At 36.7% G+C, this 25,748-nt stretch overlaps 11 protein-coding genes across 11 annotated transcripts; 7 read left to right on the top strand and 4 right to left on the bottom strand.

Annotated features, from left to right (window-relative positions):
• Positions 1 to 280: 280 nt before the first annotated feature.
• Positions 281 to 3,878, top strand: C9374_007969 (uncharacterized protein; the record flags this gene model as incomplete). The annotated part of the gene is made up of 3 exons (XM_044697992.1): positions 281 to 2,831; positions 2,894 to 3,271; positions 3,349 to 3,878. 3 exons carry the CDS (start codon positions 281 to 283, stop codon positions 3,876 to 3,878), a joined length of 3,459 nt encoding a protein of 1,152 aa, XP_044546083.1.
• Positions 3,879 to 3,999: 121 nt separating this feature from the next.
• Positions 4,000 to 5,406, bottom strand: C9374_007968 (uncharacterized protein; the record flags this gene model as incomplete). Its single annotated transcript, XM_044697991.1, has 1 exon — positions 4,000 to 5,406. The coding sequence occupies one exon, from the start codon at positions 5,404 to 5,406 to the stop codon at positions 4,000 to 4,002; it is 1,407 nt and encodes a 468-aa protein (XP_044546082.1).
• A 168-nt stretch (positions 5,407 to 5,574) lies between these two features.
• On the bottom strand, positions 5,575 to 7,461 carry C9374_007967 (uncharacterized protein; the record flags this gene model as incomplete). The annotated part of the gene is made up of 1 exon (XM_044697990.1): positions 5,575 to 7,461. The coding sequence occupies one exon, from the start codon at positions 7,459 to 7,461 to the stop codon at positions 5,575 to 5,577; it is 1,887 nt and encodes a 628-aa protein (XP_044546081.1).
• A 1,072-nt stretch (positions 7,462 to 8,533) lies between these two features.
• On the top strand, positions 8,534 to 9,241 carry C9374_007966 (uncharacterized protein; the record flags this gene model as incomplete). The annotated part of the gene is made up of 1 exon (XM_044697989.1): positions 8,534 to 9,241. One exon carries the CDS (start codon positions 8,534 to 8,536, stop codon positions 9,239 to 9,241), a length of 708 nt encoding a protein of 235 aa, XP_044546080.1.
• Positions 9,242 to 9,346: 105 nt separating this feature from the next.
• On the top strand, positions 9,347 to 11,460 carry C9374_007965 (uncharacterized protein; the record flags this gene model as incomplete). The annotated part of the gene is made up of 2 exons (XM_044697988.1): positions 9,347 to 11,001; positions 11,082 to 11,460. The coding sequence occupies 2 exons, from the start codon at positions 9,347 to 9,349 to the stop codon at positions 11,458 to 11,460; spliced, it is 2,034 nt and encodes a 677-aa protein (XP_044546079.1).
• Positions 11,461 to 12,278: 818 nt separating this feature from the next.
• C9374_007964 (uncharacterized protein) lies at positions 12,279 to 14,810 on the top strand (the record flags this gene model as incomplete). The annotated part of the gene is made up of 1 exon (XM_044697987.1): positions 12,279 to 14,810. One exon carries the CDS (start codon positions 12,279 to 12,281, stop codon positions 14,808 to 14,810), a length of 2,532 nt encoding a protein of 843 aa, XP_044546078.1.
• A 79-nt stretch (positions 14,811 to 14,889) lies between these two features.
• On the top strand, positions 14,890 to 15,570 carry C9374_007963 (uncharacterized protein; the record flags this gene model as incomplete). Its single annotated transcript, XM_044697986.1, has 1 exon — positions 14,890 to 15,570. One exon carries the CDS (start codon positions 14,890 to 14,892, stop codon positions 15,568 to 15,570), a length of 681 nt encoding a protein of 226 aa, XP_044546077.1.
• A 71-nt stretch (positions 15,571 to 15,641) lies between these two features.
• On the bottom strand, positions 15,642 to 17,420 carry C9374_007962 (uncharacterized protein; the record flags this gene model as incomplete). The annotated part of the gene is made up of 1 exon (XM_044697985.1): positions 15,642 to 17,420. One exon carries the CDS (start codon positions 17,418 to 17,420, stop codon positions 15,642 to 15,644), a length of 1,779 nt encoding a protein of 592 aa, XP_044546076.1.
• A 223-nt stretch (positions 17,421 to 17,643) lies between these two features.
• Positions 17,644 to 19,995, top strand: C9374_007961 (uncharacterized protein; the record flags this gene model as incomplete). Its single annotated transcript, XM_044697984.1, has 3 exons — positions 17,644 to 17,925; positions 18,031 to 18,322; positions 18,404 to 19,995. The coding sequence occupies 3 exons, from the start codon at positions 17,644 to 17,646 to the stop codon at positions 19,993 to 19,995; spliced, it is 2,166 nt and encodes a 721-aa protein (XP_044546075.1).
• A 314-nt stretch (positions 19,996 to 20,309) lies between these two features.
• On the top strand, positions 20,310 to 24,298 carry C9374_007960 (uncharacterized protein; the record flags this gene model as incomplete). Its single annotated transcript, XM_044697983.1, has 2 exons — positions 20,310 to 20,448; positions 20,598 to 24,298. The coding sequence occupies 2 exons, from the start codon at positions 20,310 to 20,312 to the stop codon at positions 24,296 to 24,298; spliced, it is 3,840 nt and encodes a 1,279-aa protein (XP_044546074.1).
• Positions 24,299 to 24,385: 87 nt separating this feature from the next.
• On the bottom strand, positions 24,386 to 25,724 carry C9374_007959 (uncharacterized protein; the record flags this gene model as incomplete). Its single annotated transcript, XM_044697981.1, has 4 exons — positions 24,386 to 24,758; positions 24,819 to 25,135; positions 25,198 to 25,383; positions 25,458 to 25,724. 4 exons carry the CDS (start codon positions 25,722 to 25,724, stop codon positions 24,386 to 24,388), a joined length of 1,143 nt encoding a protein of 380 aa, XP_044546073.1.
• Between the last annotated feature and the right edge of the window lie 24 nt (positions 25,725 to 25,748).

Genomic DNA, 25,748 nt, shown 5'->3' with positions numbered 1-25,748 from the left:
GTCGTTCGTGTCTAGGAAACGAAAAACATTCCTATCAAGATCCTTCAGTTTTCTTCTTCTTGCAATGATGTGTTTGTTGTTCGCTCTGACATTCCTATTGGCTCTCCCAATACATGTTCAAAGTTATGAAATACACCAACCTCCGACCACATCATCAATACCATCATCATCTTCTCCGCGTAAAAGTAATCGATTTTTTAGACTTGACTCCTCCTCCTCCTCGCAAAAACCAACTAATTTTCCAATCACTACTAACGAAATTCCGGAATTTACAAGGAACATGGATTCAACAATTTCGGAGAGAGGTGGAAGCGACCTTTCAAAAACAAGTATATTTACAACGAGATATCCACACAATGATGATAATGTTGACGGAACAACGAAAAGTAGATTTACCACTCATTCCCAAATTCAACTCCAAGTTAGAACGTTTGCCACTCCTCCGACAATTCAAAAAACCTTCAAGTTTTATATTCATGAAAATGTTCGCTACGATGGCGACATGAAGAATTGCAATTCCTCATTGGATCCATGTTTTCTGATGGATCATGCATTGGCATTTGTTACGAGCGATGTCACACAGAACTTACAACAGCAGACAGGTCGTATTCGAATTCAATTTTATCTCATGACGAATGTATCTTCATCCTATTATTGTCATAATTCTCTTGAGGAATCGAGTGGAAAATTTACGTATGAAATTCATGTGTTTGCATTTGAGCCTCTGGATCAACAACGACCACAAGTTCATTGTCAAGGAGCAGGATTGATCAAAAATTCTCAACAAGTTGTGAAATTGACTTTTAACAACTTGACACTTTATGATACTTTTATTGGCATGTCATTCAATTCCGTGAGTGACGATGCTTTAATAGAAATTAACTCGTGTACCTTGAATGGACCTGGCAGACAAGCTTCAGTAATCATTTCATCAAGAGGAGCGAATTTGCGAATTGTTCATTCTCAATTATCATCCATGAACGTGGCATCAAAAGAGGGCATAATGGTCTTTGAAAAGAGTATCATTTCTGATAGCTTTTTGGATTTTATCGATACCACTAGTATCATATTTACAGCATGCACACTGGATCGTTCGACAGGCATTCAATCAGCAGGCTCATCGGTTCACATGGAATTTTGCACACTCCATCATGTTCCTGAATTTAATGTGGAAAAGTTCAGTTTTGTGGCCCTTCATCAATGCTCGCTCACAAACACTCGATTGTTAATTAGTTTTGGAAATGAGTTTGTCATTCAATTCAGTAATGTCACAGGTTCCAATAATTTATTTACTGTCAAGGGAGTGGTTAGCGTCATTATTCAACACAATAACATCTACGACACGGACGTGTCACCTCTTGAAACCGACAGTCGAGCAATTTTTGACATGGTTCTCTCTGATTATGTTTACGTTTATCAAACCAATATTATTGGTAGTCCAAGGAGAGCTATTTATATTGATGAAGCGAACACGATATTCTTTCGAGAAAGTAATTTTATTAACAACCGAGGAGGAATATTTATTAACAAGTTGGTACGATTTACGTCAGGTGTCGAAAGAAATGTCGTGCGAATATGGAGTTGTCTTTTCATGAACAATACTGTTTCAGGAGGAGATGGAGGGGCAGCGAACATTCCAAAAGCAGATGTCATTCACATCTATTCCTCTACTTTTATTGACAATACAGCTGCAAATGGAGGAGCCATATACTTGAATCAGGGCTCTGCAGAAGTTGATAATTGCACATTTTCTAATAACGTGGCTCGTTTAGTGACAGGAGTCACCATTGGAAAGACTGGAAATGGAGGAGCAATTTATTTGAAAGATATGGATTACATCAACATTGGTAATACCAATTTTATTCAAAACAGAGCAATCCGTGGGGGAGCAGTATACATGTTGAAAGAGAAGGATTCAGGATTTAATGACGACATTCGTTTCAATTTGAATTGCATGGATAACACAGCAACCTATTTAGGACATTGTTTTTACTCTGAACAATCTGTACCTCTTTTTAGATATTTGAATTTCACCAAAATTCGTGGGTCTCAAGTTGGCAATTATCAGGTTGCGACATCCTTTATTTCACTCACTGGATGGTCTTTTAGCAAAAACGCTACACAAACGAGAGAGTCAAAACTGAGTCTATATCCGGGCCAAGTCATTTCCATTTATTTTGGAATTGTGGATTATTTTGGTCAGAACATTACCAATCTTCAACAACAGCCAATACTCATGGTCAATGATGACGTGTTGTCAACAGTTTCCTTTTCAAGAAACAATATTAGTATTGAAAGATTATACTTTGAAATTAGAGATGAATCAGTGAAACATTTTAATTTCTCTGTGGCATTCCCTGGAACTAGCATGAGTGTGACATTTGAGGTCAATGTACAAGATTGTCTACCAGGATTTATTCTTTCAACCATTTCTGCGTCACGTTTAATTTGCCAAAAAGATGTTGCATGGCCAATTATTATTCCACTCATTGTTGTTGGATCTCTTTTGGTTTTTGCTTTAGGAATATTTATTGGAATTGGGTTATTATATTGTGGATGGCGAATTGCTTCTCGATTGAGAAGGTTGAATCAACGAGAAAAGGCAGAGAAGAAACTTGAAAAGAAGTTGTTGGATAAAAAGTTTATATTTTCAGAGGATCATATAGAACTCTCTTCGGATTTACAAACGAAATTACTGGACTCGTATATTGATCCTACAGATTCGAGTGGATCTGGAGGCAAGAAAGACAAGAAACCACAGAAAAAAGATACATTTATCATTCCAATAGATAGCATTGATGTGATTAAAAAGATTGGTGAAGGTGCGAATGGTAAGTGGTCATTAGTGTTGTAGTAGTAGTAGAAACAATGAGAATTTAAAAAACACTTTCAGGAATTGTTTATTTAGGAAAATGGTCTGGCACTGACGTTGCCTTAAAGAGCTTGAAATTTGACAATTCGAACGATTCAAATCAAGATAACGAAGAATTTGAAACGGAAGCAGCTCTGCTTAGTGATTTGAGACATCCTTCCATTGTTAACTTTTTTGGAGTTGCTATGAGTCAATCGGTCAAGTATATGGTTGTGGAATTTCTATCTAAAGGAAGTCTCGATAAAGCAATATACAACTCGAAGATTGGAAAAGAAATTTTATCATTGGAAACGAAAATTTCCATTCTGAAAAGTGTGTCATCTGGCATGAGTTATTTACATTCCCTGAAACCTTATGCCATTATTCATAGAGATTTGAAACCTGCAAACATTTTGCTAGGTAAGTTCAATTTGCTATTGTTGCAATAATGATTGAAATTGACAACTCGTACATTGGAAATATTGTCTGTCACATAGATGGAGCCATGAATGCCAAAGTTTCGGATTTTGGCTTATCCAAACTTGTCTCAACCAATGCTACCGCAACCATGACCACCAATTTAGGTACCTTGTTTTATATGAGCCCAGAGATTTTAGGCGACTCGGATGAAAATTCCATCACCACCAAATTGGATGTTTACAGCTTTGCCATTATCATGTATGAATTATTTTTTGAGGAGAACCCTTATTTGAATATTCACTCAGAAAAGATTCATCGATTTACTTCACCAGACATATCCGACAAGTCGTGTTTCAATATTCCAGCAAAGGTCATTAAGGGACTCCGACCTAAAATTCCCTTTTCTAATGAGGAAGAACAACGAGTTTGGATTTCAGAATATATACGACCACGAGAGCATTATCTGGACAATGATGATTTATTTGAATTGACGAGCCAATATTTACATTTAATGATTCAATGTTGGAGTGGAAAATCACAACACAGACCTGATTTTTCTTCTGTGACCACAACACTTTCCAACATGTACAACAAGTTTTTTGATTGACCTCTCTAAAGAATCATCTCTTCAAAGAATGATGAATTTCTCTTCAAAGAACAACCTCTTCAAAGAACCACTAATGATATCATGAACCATCAACACTGTCAGCGAGTCATTCATGAAAAAATCAACAAAGTAATTCATGATCCAAACTGTAAGATGCTCGTTTGCAATGAACAACAGCACCAAAAGCAATGATTTCGTGTGAATTCACCAACACGATTTTTCCGAGTGGTGGACACTTGGAATATTCTTCCAGTTGCAACATGGAAAATGGACGAATTTTCACACGAGCTCGTGTGCCACGTTTCAATTCATCCATTGGCCCTATTGGATTCATATTTCCATCCAATTTGCACATAATCTCTTCAATCTGACATGTGCAATGAGCTGCATGCACGTGCAACGTTGGTGTCCATCCAACCCTAAAGCCCTTCTCTGGAGCGTTATGCACGACGATATTGGCTTCAAAATAGGTCACCAAGTTTGAACTATTTCCAATGATCATACCCTTCTGTAGATTCTTCACTGCAACTCCTTTCAAATTAATACCACAAAAATCTCCTGGAAAGGCACTAGGTATGGATGTATGAAAATGTTCAATGGAATTGGCGAGTTTTTTCACAACTTCTCCCGAATCAAGTACTAGATCAACATTGTCAGAAGCTCGAATACTACCTGACAAGACTTTACATTCGACCACTGTTCCAATTCCACCAATTTTGTGTACCTGCATGACAGTTGCTCTCAAGGGTTGATGATTAACATCCACCTTATTCATCTCTGCAACAACTTTTTCTCGCACCTCCACGAGTACTTGAACGAGTGCTTTTTTTGTAAATTTTGGATGTGGTGGTTCGATGGGTTCAATGAGACCATCACCACTGCTCAGTAAAAAAGGAATAATGAAATAATTGTCAGCTTTCATTCGACACTTCTCTAAAAAAGAATGCAACGTTGTGAGTAATTGATCTAATTGAGAAGTCATATTTGTGGAGGTATTGCTTGCTTCACAGTTGACAGCAATGATTAAATTTTTCATTCCACACGCTGCTGACAACCTTATATATTCTCCAATAACTTCAGAATCAGTAGATAAATCAATATTGGAAGCGTTGATTAACAATAATCGAATATCTGACAATAAACACAACTTCAACATTGTTTTGGGTGATCTCTTGTGACCAGAATAAAGTAAAGCAATTCTGTTGTCACCCTTGGGATCCTGTTTGACTTGAATAAATCCTGACAAGTAATCATGCTGCACAGGAAAATCTCGTCCCAACCCAGAAAAGTACGTGTCTGTTCTAGAGCTTTGATAATATCCACAATATCTGAAACCACCTCCAGAATACTCTTTCTCATATTTTTCAAGGGTTCGCTCATCCACTCCACCCAAACGTTTCAAAAGTTTTCCAATCATTGATCCCATGGTTACATCGTCCATTAATTTCGATCCGATCACTGCCATCATTGGAGTATGGAATCGGGCCCATGATGGTGGTGGTTGTTCATGTTGTTGTTGTGAAAGCATTTTTTTGTAAAGCTTGAAAAGTGGCCGTGATTGTTGTCAACCGAATTCTTCTTTTGTGATGAAAATATATTTCTTTACAAAATTAAGAATGACACACAAGGAGCGAGAACCCAACAAATTCTTTGAGTTAAACCGTCGTGTTTCATTTTAATTTTGTAAAGATTTTGTTTAATATCTTGAAGTGTTGAAACCATCACTTCTTTCATCTTTGTCATGTAAGAGCTTTCTCAATTTGTATTGTTGATATTCCTTTGTGAATTGGAATCTCTTGTAAGTGTCATGCATGGAATGCTCAGTTTCAATTAATGCCTCTTTGAAAAGTAACACCACATTAGCAGTGTTAGCAAAGTTAGTTTCATATTCCTTATTGAATTTCAAAATGAGTTTGCTTGGAAGATTCAGCTGATAAAGTGAGGTTGTTGGAACAAACAATTCATAGAGATTAATTGCAACTTTTCGTTGCTCTTCCTCTGAAAGAAAGAGCGAATTCAAAAATTTAAGAACTTCCTCATAGAAAATAACATTTTCTGAGGAGAGTTCGTCTCGTGAGTACAATTTAAATTGTTCTCTCATATAATTGTCACTTAATAGTTGTGAAAGCGATGATCTTCGTGACCTTGTGTTACCATTTAAGGCGACTTGACAAGTAGTCATGTCAGCAGAGCTGCTTTTTTGAGGTGATGGCCTCTTGGTGGTATTGGTTCCTTTACAGGAATCATTATTTTGATTTTCCTCATCGGAAGAATCATGTTGAGTGGTGACTGAGTTAGAAAGTTCTTTTCTCTGCAAAATTGAAAATTCCAAGTCGAATGGCTTACTAATTTCTATCACTTCAGACTTGGGAGCGTTGTCATCAGAAGTATCATGATGATGGTGATTGTTCAAATGAAGAATGTGATTGAAATTTAACTTGGGGATCATTAGAGTGTTTCGTTTGTTGTTCTTCTTAGAGATGGTTCCTGTTGGTGTTTTTGGAGTTGTCTCTGTGGATGAGCTCACTGAAGATCTGTGATGATTGGAAGGCATGTTTTTTGAAAGAACGAATGGTTGAACATTGGTGGTATCAATGCAACAATCTTCGTCGTCACTGTCCACTGTATTTTCTTTCACCTCTTGCAACTTCTTCAAGTTAAGCGAAAGACTAAAAGAAAATGATTTTCTTTTTGCAAGCGGAGCAGTGGATGTGCTGGCAATCTGCTCGATTTTTGGCGAGGCTGGTTTGGTGAAATCAGAAATGAAATCAGTTTGTGCTTTCTTTAAATTCTTGCAAAGTCCATAGAAAGAGTAGCCAGAGTCTTTAAAGTGTTTCTTGTGTGTCATGTGAAATATAAATCTAAAGTGAAGCATCAAGTGACACAGAGATTGTGCAAGTAGTCTTGCCTCTTCTATTGATGAAATTCCTGGAAGAGTTTCTTGGACATTGGTCACTTGTTCTGCATTTATCAACTGACACATGAGTGTGACAGCTTCACGACCTGTAAAACTGTCTTTGAAAGATTTGAGCAAGTGTCGGTTATCTTTAGGAATTATTTGTTGGTGAAACTTAACCGCAAGATCGATCACAAATTCTGTAGAAATATTTCTCTTTCTGATACAGACCTCGGTAAAATCAACCAGTTGTTTCTTCTTCTTTTTCAAAATTGTGTTTGTTACTGATGATGAAATGGATCTTCGGGGAGAAAGAGGTGACATTCCAGCAGTGTCACGATTAGATTTGGGAGAATTGTTAGGAGAGGATGAAGTCGAGAATACTCCATCTTCATCATCACCCATTAAAAAGCAACGAAAATCTTCGTAAAATCGAGCAAGATCAGCATGGTGCTTGTTTGGAATGTCATTCAGATCAAATGTCTGAAGAGAGTCAGTGGCTGGATCAAGCGAAGTGTTTTGTGGCGAATCTCTCGATGTAGTGATGGATAATCTGGGTGATTTCTTGAACGAATGTAAGATTCTTGGTTCATCCAGATCAGATGCTGATTGTTTTAATGGAGCGTTGAATGGAGAAGTTGTGCCGATTCGCTTCTCTGAGATGGTTCTGGTGAGCGTAGTCGCCATGTCGTGGTTTAAGAATAATCGGTTAGGTAATCAAAATCGATGGTGTTGTTGTATCAAAATTTTGTGAAAGCCTCTTTGGATTGCAAAGGACAATGACTGTTAGCAAAATGTCAAGCCGCAAAATGCAAAATTGCAAAATTTGTTGTGTAACGTATGAAAAACGTGTTCGCCAATGTATTTCAGACAAAGATATGAGAAAATAGTTTCTTCAAAATGTTTCAATTTGAGACGTGATTCAATGATGAAATGACTCGAGAGAGGTTAATTCCAAAGATCTCAAAAATTTCTCATCACGTGATGACGCTGTAAAAATTGATGAAACGACTTCACTTGTGTTTCTATCTAGGAAGAGCTATGATCGCGCTGTTCTGTTTCGCCCAAACTGCAAGAAATATTTTGAAATGCAGCAAAATCAAAAGCCTCTCGTTTGCAATTTTTTCAAACCGAATTTTTAGGCTTTGCTTCGACTCCGTTTGGAAACAGTATGAAGGGCCCTAATGATGGATGAAGAGAAATGACCAAGAGCCACATACGTGAAAGATGGGCCGTGAAGTTAACTCCCGATACAGTATAGATGTTTTGGCTTTTTAGGAAAATTATTCGACCAGGCATAGAATTCCCAATGATCATAGCAGTCTCATTCGCTGTATTTTTTATACAACGATTAAACAGCTGTAAAAGAGAAGACAAGGATTTGAAAGACCTCGATTAAAAACCAAATGCTCCTTAATTCTTATTGTAAATGTACAACAAGCCTTGTTTACGTCAGTACAAAGCTACCGTTATCCACGATCCAAATTTGAATATCTTGGCAGACGACAACAGCTTGACAACTGAAGTGGCCAATCGAAGACACAAGCACTCTCCACAGCTGAGCTACGTCGTTGTAATCCAACCATCTCTACAGAAAAAAGGGGAGCAATTATAATTCGCCGCTGATTGTGTTTCAAAAATGGATAAAATTGTACCAACTAGCCAGAACGACGAAATTCAACAACAAAAAAAAATACTTAACACTTGCAACGCGCTCTGTATTACAGACCTATTTTACGATTGCTCCGAAGTTATCAAAATGATTTTCAGACAACTCATTTCTGCTGATACCTCAACTTACACTTTCATTTTGGGATGCGAAAAGACTGGAAAAGCAGCTATCATTGATCCCGTGTTGGAAGAATGCGAACGAGATTCCAAATTAATTAAAGAGCTTGGCCTTACTGTAACTCATATCTTAGATACTCACGTTCATGCGGATCACATCACTGGTGGCATGGAGTTGAAGAAGAAATTTCCAGAGGCAACACACTGCTATTCCATTCATTCGGGAGTAACTTTTACCGAAGGCTTGACCTTGATCAAAGAAGGAGATGTGATTCAAATCGGAGACTCTATCAAAATTCACGTATTGGAAACTCCTGGTCACACCAATGGATGTATTACCTATTATTTGGATGACAAATCAATGGTATTTACTGGGGATGCCCTATTCATTAGAGGATGTGGTCGTACTGATTTCCAACAAGGAAGTGCAAGCACACTGTATGATAGTATCATGAAGATTTACTCTATTTTGCCAGATTCTTGCCTTGTTTATCCAGGTCATGATTACAAAGGAATGCTTTGTTCTACTGTTGGAGAGGAGAAGAAATACAACCCAAGAATTTTCGCTACTCAAACCAGAGAGGGATTTGTTGAAATTATGGATAATTTGAAATTGGCAAAACCTAGATACCTCGATGTAGCCTTGCCAGCTAATTTAGTCGGTGGTGTCAAGCAATAAGTTTGTTACAAATATGTATTGAAGGCCAAAGAATTCATTGATGTAAAAAGATACCAGTTCATTAAAGTTCATTGTTCCAACAAATAAATTCAATAGTAAAAAAAAATGGGCAACAAGTCTTCTGTCGCTTTACTCACACCCACAAAGCAGCAGCTTCAAGTTTCGGAAACCAAACTCTCGCAAGTTCAAGCCTTTGATTCGATGGAGCATTTTTTTTATGCTTGCTTTCCCACAGACGTTCCGATCAAATCTCACAAGTCATCTTCATTTGTGACTGAGAAGTGGATGAATGGGATTGTTCAGATTGGCGACGATTACACAAGATTAATTTACGAAATGTCTCTTCAATTGGATAATCGAGAGTTGAGGTGGCTTTCTCAAAATTTGGAGCGCAACGAAAAGAGAAAACAACTTTGGGTCAAGAAATTGGCCCTCTTGCGAGAAAATGTCGAAGACGATTTGGGTGTAAAAGTTGGAAGCAATGGCGGTCTCGAAAATGATTCTGCTTCTTCCTCATTGTTATTGAGTGGAATTGATTTCACTTGCTCCAATTTTGAGTTCAATATTGAACTATTGGACTGTCATCAATCATTCACAATTACCAAACATTTGCATGCATCTATTATGAGCAGTTTCAGTGAAGTTTTTGAGAGAGTCATTTCTGAAGGTACACAAACCAACTCCAATTCCTTCTCCATATCACTCAAACTGGATGGTACCTCTTTGAGTGGATTTTCCATGTTTCATCAAGCAAATTCGACCACTCAGAAAAAACTCTATCTCACCAATTTAATCGACTTGCTTGTTCTCGCTGTTTACTGCCCCTATGTATTCATTGAATTTTGCATATTTGCAAGAATGGACCAAATGTTGGAAGTCGGAGGAGATATTTATGACAAGGACTTTTACATTAAGGACCTGATACAGTTGTTTGAGTTGATCAAGTTGAAACATTTAAATGTATTTAACGAATACTTGCAATATGAACTATTGAGGCAAGGAAAGCAACAAATGGATAAATTGTTGCAGACATGGGAAGATGTCATGCTGGAATCGTTGGTGTTGCAGAATGAACATGCTCATGTTCAACAGGAAAACACCTCTCCTTCCTCTACGTCAATAATGAAGCTCGCTCCATGTCAACGAGAACTCATCACATTTGCTTCCAACTTGGAGGAGCAATCAGAAATTGAAACCATCTCTGTCATCAAAGATCTCGTCTTGTGTCGATCCAACTTTTTTAATACCATGATTTCGAGTGGAATGAGTGAATCGCAACAACATGTGATTGGACTTGAATGTACCAATGAAGTCATGAAAAACATGTTCAATTTTATTTATACAGGATCGTTTACGAACGAATCCATTGTAATTGAGTTGTTAATGTATTGCGACATGGTTGGATTCAAACACCTTTCGAATCGATGTGCTCATGTCATTAAGAAGAATATTACATCTATTGAAGAAGCAAAAACAATTTATGATTTGGCAAAATCGTTGGAACACATTCACGCATTTGAGATGATTAAGATTTATACAGTACTCTACTGCTACTATATGGAGAAATTTCGTCACAATTTTGCCGATTCTTACAATTGGGAGGTTCCAGAAGAAATGAAACATAATGAACGTGTCGAAGACTTTACTTTTAGATCTACGTTTTCTCCTGTGCCGACTACTAATAACAGGGGCTATTACTATAATTACGATTTAGGTAGAGTGTTTTGTTATGGAATTGGACCTAAATCTGGAGCCAATAGGTAAGTTATTGCAATGAAACATTTACAGAGCTCAGAAAAATACTGTTATCAACATTTTTGAACCATCTTACGGCACACAGATTACTGCATCAACGAACGCACAAAAAATTTGACAACACCTCACTCTATCAAAAAGACGGAATCTTTTATGGGAATTTTTATCATTGTGGAGTATTGAATGAATCATCTTCATCCGTTGAAGACATTGGAAAACTGATACTGTGTGTCTCTGTGTTGCATGACCATGAGGAGCTTGTGAAGGAATTGACCTCTATTTTACAAAAGATTCCAACACTCGTGCAGCGTAGAAGTGTTCGTGTGTGTTTGACCATGTGTGATCTTCCACGTGCTGTTTGGAAGATTGATCGAGATGCCCTTTTCAAGCTTGCACTTCAGCATGGCATTCATTTGATTGAAACTTCGGCCTTACTCGGTGTGAACGTTTCCTTTGACGTGTAAAAGAAGGTAAATTCGTCTTTGGGATGCTGGTGTGATTTCAATACAAAAAATTGCCGAAATCATTTTAGCTGCAGTTGTGTTTCTTTATTTTCGTGTGTGCTGTTTGTTGAAAAAAGAAAGTTGGAACTTTCTCCTCCACTTGTCTTACATTAGACTCATCATATGCATCGGATGAACTAATTTATTATCCAATTTATTATCGCTAACCTACGCTCTAACAAATTGCAACAACCGCATACGTTGGTGCACATTTTCTCCTCCTATTTTCCCATTGCACTCTCATCGTTCCTAGGATGAATTACATGAATTGCCCAAAGTTATAAATCATCGATTCCATACTCATCATCAGCAAAATTGTTACCGAGCTTGCTCATCATTCTTTGATAGCGTTGAACTCGGCACGTTCTCTCTCGAGTAACTATCAGAAACGAGCAGTACTCGCGTTGGATGAACAACGATAAGCCACCACCACAACAACAGAAAACAATTTGCATGGCCACCCGACTTTTTCTCAACCATCCACTATTGATTTTCATCATCACCATGAACAACAAAACAATTCGAACATTGATTCACACAGAGAGGTGATCACACAGCAAGTACCATCTCAAGGTATTAGCTCCAACCATTCCACAGCAGCAGAAGATGAGTATTTCTTTTCTTGAACAACATCATCCTCTTCGCTTCAGACACAACACATTCTTGTGAAGAGTAGTACATCACACGATAGCATTCTCCGTCATGAACCGAACAACGTTATGGTTAATATCGGAGAGAGAAGCTTGTCATTGCCGAGAAAGCGTTCTCAGCAAGATTTCATGTCTCATTCACATGACAATCATCATCTTGAGTTTACCAACAACAACGGAGAACGTATCTTTCCACGTAATGAGGACATTCATGAAATGTTCCTATCCGATAATACTAATACCACCATGATGATCCAAGCTCAACCCACGAAAAAGAATAAGGGAGATCAAAATGTCACACATAAGACTCATCTTTTTCATTTAGCGGACGAGCTTATTTCTTCAATATTTTACTATTGCAACACATTTGAAATATTGTCAATTGTACAACTTGTGTGCAAACAATTCTTTCGACTTGTCAATCAAGATAGTAGTCAGTTATGGGCTGTCATAGGATTTGAAATGCCATTGAATTCACAAATTGTACTCACAGATGAAACTTTCAACAAACTCTTTCTTAAAAAGAGAAATCCGCAAGTTTGGAGTAAGGTTGTGCTTTGCAACCAAAATTTTCTCTCAAAATGCTTCTTTGAGCACCTCTTCATGACATGCATTGCATTGGAGCGTGTGGTCATTCGAGAATGTAGCCAGTTTCACGAGTCCTCAATTCCAATTCTTCTCAACATGGCTCCATCATTGAAACAGTTAGAAGTGCAGTCATGTACCTCTGTATCTTCGTTCACAACTGGATTTAGAACCGCAATATCAACAGACTTACCAACAAACAAGTTTTCGTGGTCACCACAAAGTAAGAAGCCCCTTTTACTAACGAATCTTTGTTTGACAAGTTTCAAATCTACAGATGCACTTGTACAGCTAATATCAGATAATTACATGCCACATTTGAAAGAGTTGAAAATTGCAAGACCACCTGCTCGTTCCATTAATTTGAGTCATATAAGCTCCATGACTAACAAATTGTCTGAGCTAGAGTATTTGGAAATTACCTTTCCTCTATTTTTCCATGATTTTACACAAACGAATCGTCACGATAGCAATAACTCGAGTGTCATTGTTGATAATTTGATTCAGGCATTGCTCTTCAAAAAGGTTCCATTGATTCGCCTTTCATTAGAAGGAGTTGTATGCTCCATCAAGACGTTCATTAACATCTTTTCACGTGGATTTGAATTGCAACACTTGACACTTGATTTACACACAACTCCTCCAAAGAACGAGAAGGAACACATTTCACTTTCACAGCAAGAAGAGTTTTTCAAATCGTTGGGTAGACTTCAAACTTTACGACTTCATGTAGATGACAAGCGTAGACTTCATTCTCACAATAACCATCTAATTGTCAAGTATTGTTTAGCAGGTTCCGATTTACGAATTGTGGAGTTGTGTAAGATTAGCCTCACTGAATATTCGTCCCTCATTCAATGCTTTGACTTGCCAAAGCCAAATCTTACAGTGCTCAAATTGGTTGGGACATTTATTCCATCCAGTATCTTGTTGCAAGTTCTTAAGCAATGTCCTCATTTGGTACAATTAGTAGTTTCCAACAAATCTCATGAGTTTTTAATGCTAGATCGAAATGGAGTCGATGATGACGAAGAGGAAACACCTTTCTTAGGAGATGGCGAGAATTCTGTTTGGAGTGCTCATTCTTCTAACATTTCGAGCAACTCTGGAAGTGCTTCGACGAATAGTCTCCACAATTTGAATGCCAGATCTGGAACAGATATGACTGATGGAGAATTGGCGCAAGTAGTTGCATATTGTCCAAACTTGGAATACATGTCATTGAAGAGTGATCATTTGACAGGCTCATTTGTGTCTCATCTTCAACATGCTCCACTTCTTTATCACCTAACAATCACCTCTAGAAAATTGAAATTTTATGAATTGGACAATATTTCAAACATTAGATTACCTCTCATAAGAAGTTTAATTATTAGAAGCAAGTCCATTATTGATGAGGATGTTAAAGTTTTATGTTGCATATTCAACTCGTTATCTGCCCTCTCCTTGGATAGTACACAAATATCGAGCATGTTGTTTTATCATGTGGCCAAGTTTGGAAGTACCCTTGTTACTCTTAACATTTATTCATCACTCGTACTCACTGTGCCTATGGTTCTTTTGAGAAGTCAAAGCTCAAGTTTGAGAAATATTTACATTCATCGTTGGAAAGAACTACCTTTAAGAATGTATCAAATGTTGCAACTTGCATTTCCCAAATATCAACACAAGAGGAACATTTTCATCTCAAATAATGAGTCACTTAGTTTTATGGAACAACATGCAATTATGAAGTTCATTGCAAGTGTTATTGATGAAACGTTTAGTGAGGAAAAGAAAAGTGTCATCATGAAAGACAGCAAATTACTTGACCAAATGTATGACATTGCTTCAAAAATATTATCACTCGAAATTATCCTTGAAAATGCAATTGAATTTGAAGATGAAACTCAAAAGATGAATTTAATTAATGAGCTCAAAGCTCCTCTCAATTTTCTGAGCACATTGTTTGAGAGTTTTAATTTATATCAAGATCATAGCTATCAAGAACGATTGCAACATTTTCTCAGGAGCTTTTTGGAACTGCCTTTCAAAGAAATTGAAGAACAAATCAAATACTCATTCCATACTAAATAATAAATAATATTATTGTTCAATTAATTTTACAATAATATTATTAACACAACCAAAGGGTGAATTAAAATCAACAAAAAAAATGACCACTAATCATTCACAAGATTCATCAATTTCGGGACAGTATGTGGTCCCTGGAACGAGAATTGCTCAGACCGATAATTACCTGCCGGGAAAAGGAACATATGTTAGAGATAATCGGATACATGCAAGTCTTGTTGGACGAGTTTTTATATCCAAAGAGAATATTGTTGATGATGATTTTGAACGCTCCGGGTTATCATCACCACAAATGAAAAGCGCTTCATCACTTCAAAAAGAAGTCTCCAATTTACCTTTTATTCATGTTATTCAAGAAAACAAACAGGAAACAATTGTTCCGAATATTGGATCTATTGTCATTGCGAAAGTGATTAAAACGACAAAGGCTTTTGCAAAAGTGGATATTTTGTGTGTGGATGGTAAGCCTGTCATCAAGTCAGGCTCCGCTATTAGTGGGCTTCTTCGAGTGCAAGATATTCGAGCAACAGAAGTGGACAAAGTAATTCTTTATGATTGTTTGAGGCCCGGAGACGTCATCAAAGCAGAAGTCATTTCATTAGGCGATTCTAGAAGTTATTACATTTCTACTGCTAGAAATGAATTAGGTGTAGTTTATGCTACCAGTAGTTTTGGTTTTCCAATGATTCCAGTTGACTGGACGACCATGGTATGCACAAAAACAAATGCTAAAGAATCAAGAAAAGTGGCCAAGATTATGTAAAACAGTGATTATTTTCTAAAGTTTCATCAATAATATTTTTGAATCAAATTCATCATGATTATTTGTTTAATTCATTGACATGTCACAATGGTGATATCACGATAGTGCTCAAATGTAATGCTCAAGCGAGTACCGCATTCATCCCTTAATTTGAAATAGAATCTAAAAATCTTGCCATAGTCTGGAGCATTTCGTGTAGGTTGTCGCCAATCATTCACTAAATTGGTTTTGAAAAAGACCATTACTTGGAAGAGGTCAGGATTTGAAGGAAACGGCCGAAAAGCAATCGTTTCAATGTCTTTTTTGATATTGGTTCCACACAACGAAATGTCATTCCGTTCGTGACAAGTTGAAGCGTTTACACTGGTGTTGTTCACCTCGTTTTTCGATGCAATTAATTGGAGTAAATGTACATCAGAATATCCACCATTTAAATCTCCATCTTCAAAATCATTCATAATTGTAGGTAATCGTTTTCCACAGTATTTCTTTTTTGAGACTTGTTGGAAACCATCGTCACTCATCCTTTTCGATAAATGATAAACTCTTGGGTACACTCTCTTTACCAATTTGTTCTCCAAATCAATCAAAACCCAAAGAATTGAATGGATGAACAATTCTTGAAATGACGTTGCCTTGTATCTTGAATAATTAAATTTTTCTGACCCTTTTAGACTGGACATGATCAAATACTTGGAATTGGATAACTTGCAACATGAGAGAAGTTTGATATTATGTTTTGAATCGAACAATTTGCCAAAATTCAAAAAATTTGTAGGTCTTAAAAAAACTTGACTTTCACCGAGTTGCATTTGCAACAATGTAATACCATGAGTCCCGTTCGATGAACACTGTTGGTTCAATTGTTGCCTTCTATAAACAAGGAGATACCGTTCCATTGCATGTTTGTCGTCAATATCATTAGAATATTGACGCTCATTTTGATACTCCATATACATGCAAAGATCCTTTCTGTACTTAAGGGGTAACGGAGCGCTCCATGACTCTTTTACGTCTATTTTACATGAACTTGTTAAATACTGTCTCTGAAATTGCAATTCTTGTTTTAAATATGAATAATCCATGAACATCCAACTTGTGTTCTTGTTTGAACCATATGCCGCAGGCCAAAAAACGTGTTCCCTAACACGACACACATCAACTGTATCCGGATCGTTCGTGTATTCAATATGAAATTTAGATTTTGTTATACATTCCTGATTAATCTCCAATGTGGCATTGTATTTTCGTTCTCCAACTATAATAAATTTGAAATAATTTTCAGTACACTGATGGATGAACATTGAGATTGGAAAACAAATACAAACTTCGTCCAAGATGTGTAATCTTTGATTTGAATCCACTTGAAATCCCATCTTACATAATTTCAAGAACCCAAAACAACCGTGACTCACATAACAATGATGTTTTGAGGGTTTTTGCACTGCTACAAATAAATAACACGGTCGGTAATGCTTTGCAATGTTGAGAGTTGTCTGTTCTTCATTCTCTCGGGTATAATAATGATCATTAAACTTGGTCATGATAAAATTGGGAAGAGAAGAAGGTTTTACAAAATTTTCCGAATCCAATACTGTTCCACTACCATCATCATTCAATTGCTGTAATTTCCAAACGAGTGCTATTGGAATAGTTTTTGAAGAACCATGAACAAGAAAATCTTCTTCATCATATTCATAATAATAGGCGTGTTCATTTCGGGATTCATAAATCCAACGATTAGTAGTTTCGTCTTTTTCATCCGGTAAAGCTAACGCAACGCCCAGCTGAGAATTCTTTTTAATGTATCGATAGGGACTGTGTTTGGGCTTGTGTTCATTTCGAGTCATTTTTTTGTTCCCACTCTTCAAAGTTGCAGTTCAGAGGGCGACCAAGCTCTTGTTCAAGTTTCAAACAAACACAAAAGGCCATATTATTGAGCTCAGCTTTAAAGGACTGCCAAGTTTTATTAAAATCCGAGAGAATGCAACAGGGAAAGAAAATTTCAATTACCCGCCCAAAACCGTTAAAATTAACATTCAAATAATTTCAACATGTTTTTTCAAAAAAAAAATGACCGAGTTCTCTACTAACCAAATTTATGTGCCTCGCAACGATGCTACACTATCGGGACTCTCTCATTTGAATAATATAACGGAGAGCAATGCCGGAAACGTTTTCACATTATTTATTAATAACTTTAAACATGAAAATAGATATATTTATAAAGATCAATTGAGATCGAATTTTACGAATGGAAACTACATTTTGGAAGTGGAATTGTTACATATTGCGGCCTTTAATGATCATTTACATAATGCTATTATACACACTCCGAATACATATATACCATTGGTAAGTAGAGATGAATGTACATGGTAGTAATGATATTCAATTTCATCACGATGAATTTTTGGATTTGAAAAATCAAAAACATCATTCGGAAATGTCATATAATAGCTGGAAAAATCTGTAAAAGAAAATGTCATTCCAAACATTTGTAAGCCGTCCTACGAAAGGCAACCACTCGAAGAATTCAAAGAGTTTCTAAAAGATATTCCATTTCAACTCACATTCAAGTGGTCTGTGGCAACACCAGTGAATATTCGAGATTTGAAAGCCGAGGACGTGGGGCATGTCGTTTGTGTGCGAGGTATTATTATTAATAATTCTAGAGTGAGCGTGAAAATCGAGAAGGCCTACATTCGATGTTCACTATGTCCAAAAGAAGAAATTATTCATGTGAATCCTGGTACGTAACTTGTTATTTATAATGAAAAACAACAATTCATGATTTTACTGACGTGGTTCACATGACATGCAAATCTTTCAGGCTTTACTGGAATTAATTTACCCACAAAATGTAACAATGAGGCTGGATGTAAAGGATCCTATCGTATTGTTCCTGACAAGTGCAAATACTACGATCAACAAACATTAAAATTGCAAGAAAGTCCAGAAACTGTAACAACAGGTGACATGCCAAGAACCATTCTCATGTATAGTGACAGAAATTTAGTTGAAAAAACACCTCCAGGAACCAGAGTCAATGTTGTAGCCATCATGAGCACATTCCAATCTGCTGGAGGTAAAAAATCTAATTCTAATGTTTCTCAACCCTATTTAAGAGTTATTGGCTTTGAAATTACAAATGACGGTTCAGGACGATCCAAGATGGAATTTAGCAGAACTGAAGAGAATGAAATGCGCCAATTTTCCAAACAAAAGAATCTATACAAAACTATTGCAGAATCCATTGATCCAGCAATTTATGGCTGCGAAGATATTAAGAAAGCTCTTGCATGTCAATTATTTGGAGGATCATCCAAAGTTCTCAATGATGGAATTCGAAGAAGAGGTGATATTAATGTTTTACTACTAGGTGACCCATCTACTGCCAAGTCTCAATTGTTAAAATTTGTTGAAAAAGTGGCGCCTATTGGAGTTTACACAAGTGGTAAGGGAAGTAGCGCTGCTGGTTTAACAGCATGTGTCATTAAGGAACCAGGTAGTGGAGAGTTTTATTTGGAAGGAGGGTCCATGGTTTTGGCCGATGGTGGAATTGTGTGCATTGACGAATTTGACAAGATGAGAGAACAAGACCGAGTAGCCATTCACGAGGCTATGGAACAACAAACTATTTCAGTTGCCAAAGCAGGTATTACCACAGTACTGAATAGTAGAACATCTGTACTGGCAGCAGCCAATCCATTATTTGGTCGATATGATGATTTTAGATCTCCTGCAGAACAAATAGATTTCCAAACCACCATCTTGTCAAGATTTGACATGATTTTCATTGTGAGAGACTTGGTCGACAAGGATCGAGATCAACGTATTGCAAATCACGTGCTCAATCACAAACGTGACAACAATAATACCAACAAACACAAAACAGATGACAGTGCCATTCAAAAACTGAAAAAGTATATTGCATACTGTCGTGCCGTATGTTCTCCGCGATTATCTGATGAAGCATCCGAGTATTTGCTTAATTTTTATGTACAACAGAGAGAATCAAGCAAAACTGAAGAATCCATCATTCCAATCACAGTGAGACAATTAGAAGCCTTAATTCGTATTTCTGAATCTCTAGCAAAAATGGAATTGTCAGATGTTGCTACTTTGAAACATGCAGAGGAAGCTGTTCGTTTATTCAAGAGCTCAACTGTGGAGGCAATTAACACTCATGGTCTTGGAGGAGAACTTGCATTGGCTTCCATGTCTCAAGAAATTCAAGTCATTGAAAATGATATTCTCAAAATTACACCCATAGGTCATACCTCTCAAGTGGAAGCCATTGTTTCCAATCTTGAAAACATGGGACACAAACGACACTTGATTGAAAAGGCAATCTTTATCATGTGCCAACGAAAGGATTTAGAGTACAAGGCTCAAAGAAAATTTGTCCATCGTAACAGATAAAAACATTATTTCAAAGCAAAGCTAGTAGTTAGTGCTCGGTAAAATGATGTTTTGAAAAGATGTAACCTTTCGTGAGGGTGTGAGGGTGCTCTTCTGAATGATAAGAGGCAAATTTTGCCTGTCATTATTCTTGCTCCGTTCAAAAAAGAAAAAAAATCTTTGCTGGATAGCTTCTCGGCAGTTTCGAATTCTTCAAAATTAAATTGTGGTGGTCGAATCGTGTAATCACAACAACAACGAACCGAGTCATCATCATCACGAGTGATAGATTATTAACCACGTACTACGTGTTCTTCATATCCGACTGGTGCATTATGAACATTTTGAAAAACATCATTCCTGTAAAATCGGCAGCAGGAGCTTCCGGAAATCATTTCAATAATGATCTGGCTGATGATGAGGATGATGGATTTGTGTTGGTTGATGACCACGTTCCAAATCAAGCCTCATATTGTACGTAACTTGGATATGATGATAAAAACATCTCATTGATGAAAACATGATCAAATAATGATCATTATTATTGTTGATGAATTGTTACTTTCAAATGATATGGATCTACTGTTGGAATATGATGATCACAAATATTTTTATTCAAACAGTTCAAGTGATGGTTTATAGCAAAAAAGGAAGTCTTGGAAAAGGAAAAGAAGATCATGTGAGCTTTGTTCCTTCACATCGAAGCGTCTATATTATCAAAGTGAAAAACACAAATGTTCTTGGAGGTATTGGAATGGAATTTTTTGTAAATATTAAAATAAGAAATAAGAATATCGATTGGGAAGCAATTTCTAGTCGAGGAGAACAGAATTCTTCGCCCAAGTCACATCATCATGATGAAGATGATCATGATTTTCATAAAGTTGACATGTCAGATATTAGGAATAAGGACAAGAAAGAATTGAAAAAACAATACAAACAATTGAAGGCCTCTGAAACTTGGGAGATTAGAATAGATTTGTCGGATCCTTACTCACCATTTTTTGGACTCTTACACAAAGTTGGGAAAGATGATATTGAGATTCAATTAATAAGTGGTGTCTCTATTGGGTTAAGATACGTGTATTACCAAGTGGATGTCTTTGAGGAATTTGAACAAATGATTTTGTGTGAAGATAGTGTTGCTGCAGAATTAGGGGGTTTGGGAGAATTTAAAACACAATTTAATTCGGTGGGAGTGTACAAGCTCTTTATTGAAAATATTTCACACGTATCAAGTTTAGCTACACTACAAGGTTTTGCTGGAATGGGATCCACAAACTATAATTTTGATGTGACAGTGCTGTCAGGATTTTTAAATCAATTCAAAGAAGATATCTCTCCCATTACATATGTTGCCACGAGCAAGAATGACATTTTCAAACAACTATTACAATACTATGAACTGTACGAAGAAGAAAATAACAATGTCAAACAAACAAGTTTGTACATGAGCGACCCATTTCCGTGCTACCCTTCAATCATTCCAATGGATTTTGTGATCAAAGTTCAACATCATGCGTTGGCCAATAGACCAAATAATCCAAGCCCAGGAGCTCTCAAGTTCAGAGTACTCATTGGATATATTCAAAAAAGTAATTGGGAAGTTGCCATATGTGATCACATCTTCAATATGGGAGAAAAATTAACACAAGCCATGAATTCCAAAGACGGAGATTTAATATATTCTGTTGTGAATGAAATTGAGTCGGGGGTTGTAAAGATACCAAAACGAAAAGAGAGTTGGAGATTAGAAAGTACAGATGATATCCTCTCTCACTCTTCATCTGAAGAAAAGAAGGAAGAAGAATATGAAGCAACATTTCGAGTGAATATTTTAAAGTTCGACTCTCGATATTTACAAATTGCCATTCAAGAATATTTTGAAAATGCAAAAGCCATGTTAGAAGACCTCCATCGACTCGAGGAAGAATTTAACAGAGCTCTTCAAACAAGATTTATTTTGAGTGACATTTCTCTGGAGAATATCAAACAGTTAAAGAGCAAATCTGAAAATTATTGCTTGAAATCGAACAAATTATCTGAACTCATCCAAGAAGCAGCCAATCACATTTCTAAAATGGACAATGAATATAACATGAAGACTGAACTAAAAGACAAGATCAAGTATTTGGAAGAGAACGTTCTATCTGCCACTTCTTCAACCACAAGCTCGTTAAATAATGACCTATTATTTGTGAGGAATTGCTCCAAAGTCGACTCAGAACAAGAGCTTTCCAGAGTTTATCAAGATGCCGTTGATTTCAGAAAACGAGCTCGTAAAATACTTGAAAATTTAGTCGAGTCGAAGGGAGATACTCAACTCGACATGAAACGTCTCGATCAATTCATTACCATCATCCGACACCAACGAGAGCTACAAACTGAATTTTCTAATTTAATTAACAAATCAAAAAGTGAAAAGAACCTCTCTGAAATTCAATCCTTTTGGGATGAAAAGGGTAAAATTCTCACCAAAGATTCTCATGACAAGTTTGTAGAATGTGTGAATTATATTGAGACGGAAATTCGAAAAGAAAAACTATTACGTCAACAAGAAGAAGAAAGAAAGAAGAAAGAATTGGAACTCAAACGAAAGAAGCTGGAAGAAGAAAAACGAAGACAAGAAGAAGAAAAACGTCGCAAAGAGGAAGAAGAACGAAAAAAACTCGAACACAAAATTCTTGAAGAACAACAACGCAAGCTCGATGAATTAGTTAAAAAGAAACATGAACAGCAACAACAACAACAACCAATAGAACATACACAACAAGCTTTGGAAGAACACCATTCTTCTTCGAGTACAATTTCTGAAGTAGTAACGACGATACCAACGACTGTGAGTCGAGAGGTCACAGAGTCAATGACTATTACTACAAGTCATGAATGTGAACATCCATTGCCACCAGAAAACCATCAACAACACTTACCGACAACTTCTACCATTAATACCACTACTCCAATTGCTGTGGAAGAGAATTCTAATGTGAAATTTAAACCATTCGAAGAAAATTGTTCCTCCTCCACTCTTGATCCTATCAGTCATGTTACTACCATCAGTGTGAATCAAGAATCTACTCATAGGATGACCAATCCTCTCGAGATTTCTGATTGGAATGACACACAAACCTTTGGAACATACAATGATTCCACCGACAATCCATCTCCTTTCGAAGAAAAAGATGAATTGAGTCATGATGAATTATCCTCTTCATCCAATACTGCATCTTCACATTCCCAAAAAGAAAACACACCAAACTCCTCTTCTGATCATGTAATGAATACCAAATCATCAAAATCATCCTCCACTCGTAAAAAGAACAAATCCATGAAAGAGAATTCTCCTCCACCTTCAACAGAGAGTGGTGGAGATTTAATTGTGGAACGAAAGAAAAAATCAGATAAGAAGAAAAAGACGTCCAAGAAAAAGACAATTGTCGCCGATTTGAGTCAAAACTCACAAATTATGGAACTATTTCCTGAAGTAGTTCTTGGGAATGGTGCGAATGGCTCGTCTTTAGATTTTCCAAAATTAGTACCTGGCAGTCATTCCATCATGAATAGTGGTTGTGTTGTGAATGCAGATACGAATGAGAGTTGTGAGCATTCGAGTGTTTCGTCATTATCTGGCTGTGGTGTTAGTGGCACCACTTTAGATAAACCCTCTTCGCTCATCAAAATTATTAATTATGGATCGCACGATCAAACACCAGTGACTGAAACTCCAACCGAAGTGGTTCAATCGTTGCGTGAAAATGTGAAACAATTAATTTTGTTGGCCTCTCAGAAATCACAATCAACCATTTCAACAGTCACAGGTGCCAACGATGAAGTATTCTTTAAATTTAATTGTACGAACGAGCATCCTTTTGAAGAACATATGGAACGTATTTGCGTTTCGATTGAAAATTTATTGATCGATCACAGATTGGAAAAGAAACAATTTCTTACGAACAAAATCTATAAGGAATCACCTGTACAGATTATGAAAGGGCTGAGTCCTCAAGGCGATGCTATTGTGAAAGAATTTAACAAATTTGTGGAGGTTTCTGGAATTAAGAAAAAACTTCCCAACGATCCAAATAAGGATTCTAATTTAACTCATCTCTTAATTCAATTTTGCTTCCACAAGGATACTATGACGACATTATTGTTGCAATTAGTACATTTTTCGACTCTCAATTATTTGAAAAAGTTTTACGATCCTGAAAAGTCTCTTTTACTAAACACAAGTTATAGGGATGAACTCGGAGCCACGATTGAATTATTGAAGCAACTTAAATTATCCTTTAAATTTATTGAACAGTTTCTTAACCACAAGTAATTCACGACATTGAGTAGTTGTACTTCTCAATAATAATAAATTACATCCAAACAAAACAAAGCAAATTAAAGAAAATAAATTATCAATTTATGAGTCCATCAAGTCCAACAAATCATCCTGCTCGTCTGAGTTTGCTTGGTTGGCTGACCCTATATCAAAATCAATCGTAGTCGATTTCTTTGCTTTTCGACAGTCAAAGGTTAATTGCTCAAACTTCTTGTCCACATCATCTACTTCCTCCTCTTCACCTTCTGGTGTTGCGTCAAACACATCAAATTTGGAGAACAAGTTTACCTTAAATGTGTCTTTACTCTCCCTTGGTCCTGCAATCATACTGGCCAATTGGTTCAAATCTTTGGCGTTGTCAAAAACTTTCTTTGCTGAGAATGAAAATGCTGAGTCATCTTCCTCTTCCTCTTGCTGCTCGTCCTCATTGATTTTTACCTTGTCTGAGGCATAGCTGTTAAATTTCCAAGTTAAAAGAATTAAAGACAAGTTCACAACTGATCCAACTACTTACAAATTATGTCCCAATTTTGAAGTTCTTTGGTTAGTGTCCGAATGAATTGCTGTGTTGTGAGTATACTCTTTCATTGGGTGATTGTGAAGCAAGGACGAATCTTTAAGCCCTCCTTCAGCGTCGAAATATCTACATGTTCCTGGTTTGTCAAATCCAACTGGATACTGCTTATGACAAGGAATTTTGAAATACCCAGAGTTTCGGAATTGAATTTTGCTCGAGAGGAATATCGATACTTTAATATTCCGATCCTTTAAGAAGTTGCAAATCGTAAATCTACATTTCATAAAATCGTTGATATTCATCTTTTTAGAAATCTAAACGTCGGGCACAGGTATGTGTCAAATCGAGTACAAATACAACAAGGCCCTAAACTTACCTCAATGATCTCATTTGTCGCCTTCTGAATACACTTCTTTGCATCTTGGGCTGTCTGATCATTGTCATGTTTACCAATAATATTCTCAATTTCGTCGAGGTGATTCAAAGTAAATTGGAGAATTTCATGAGGATGAGAGCACGAGAGGAATGAATACTTGATTCCCATGATCATTAGGTCATAGAGCTAAATACAACATGAATTCCGAGATAATGACTCCATCATCATGGGTTCTTTCAGCACCACTTCTCAACACCTACCTTGCTCATACTACTCGTTGAAAGCCTCATGATGGACGAGTGAGCCAACTTATCAAACACCTCCCTTATGGAAGCATCCGAATAAATCTTTTGAGGCTTGGCCAACTCGCCAACAAATCCCTCATCAAACATGTGTTTGACCACATCCTGCAGCACCTTCTTAGACTTCTCTGGTGCAATTTTCTGAGCTTCCAATCTCTGATTCAATATATACATCATCTCACCTCCAAGGTTGAAGATGAGGAAAGGCATGGCATAGTAACTCATTTTTTAATGTTTTGGTGAGAGAGG

The sequence above is a fragment of the Naegleria lovaniensis genome (assembly GCF_003324165.1).
Source record: "Naegleria lovaniensis strain ATCC 30569 chromosome Unknown tig031, whole genome shotgun sequence".
NCBI lineage: Eukaryota > Heterolobosea > Eutetramitea > Acrasida > Naegleriidae > Naegleria > Naegleria lovaniensis.
This window is presented reverse-complemented; position numbering and strand designations above follow the sequence as displayed.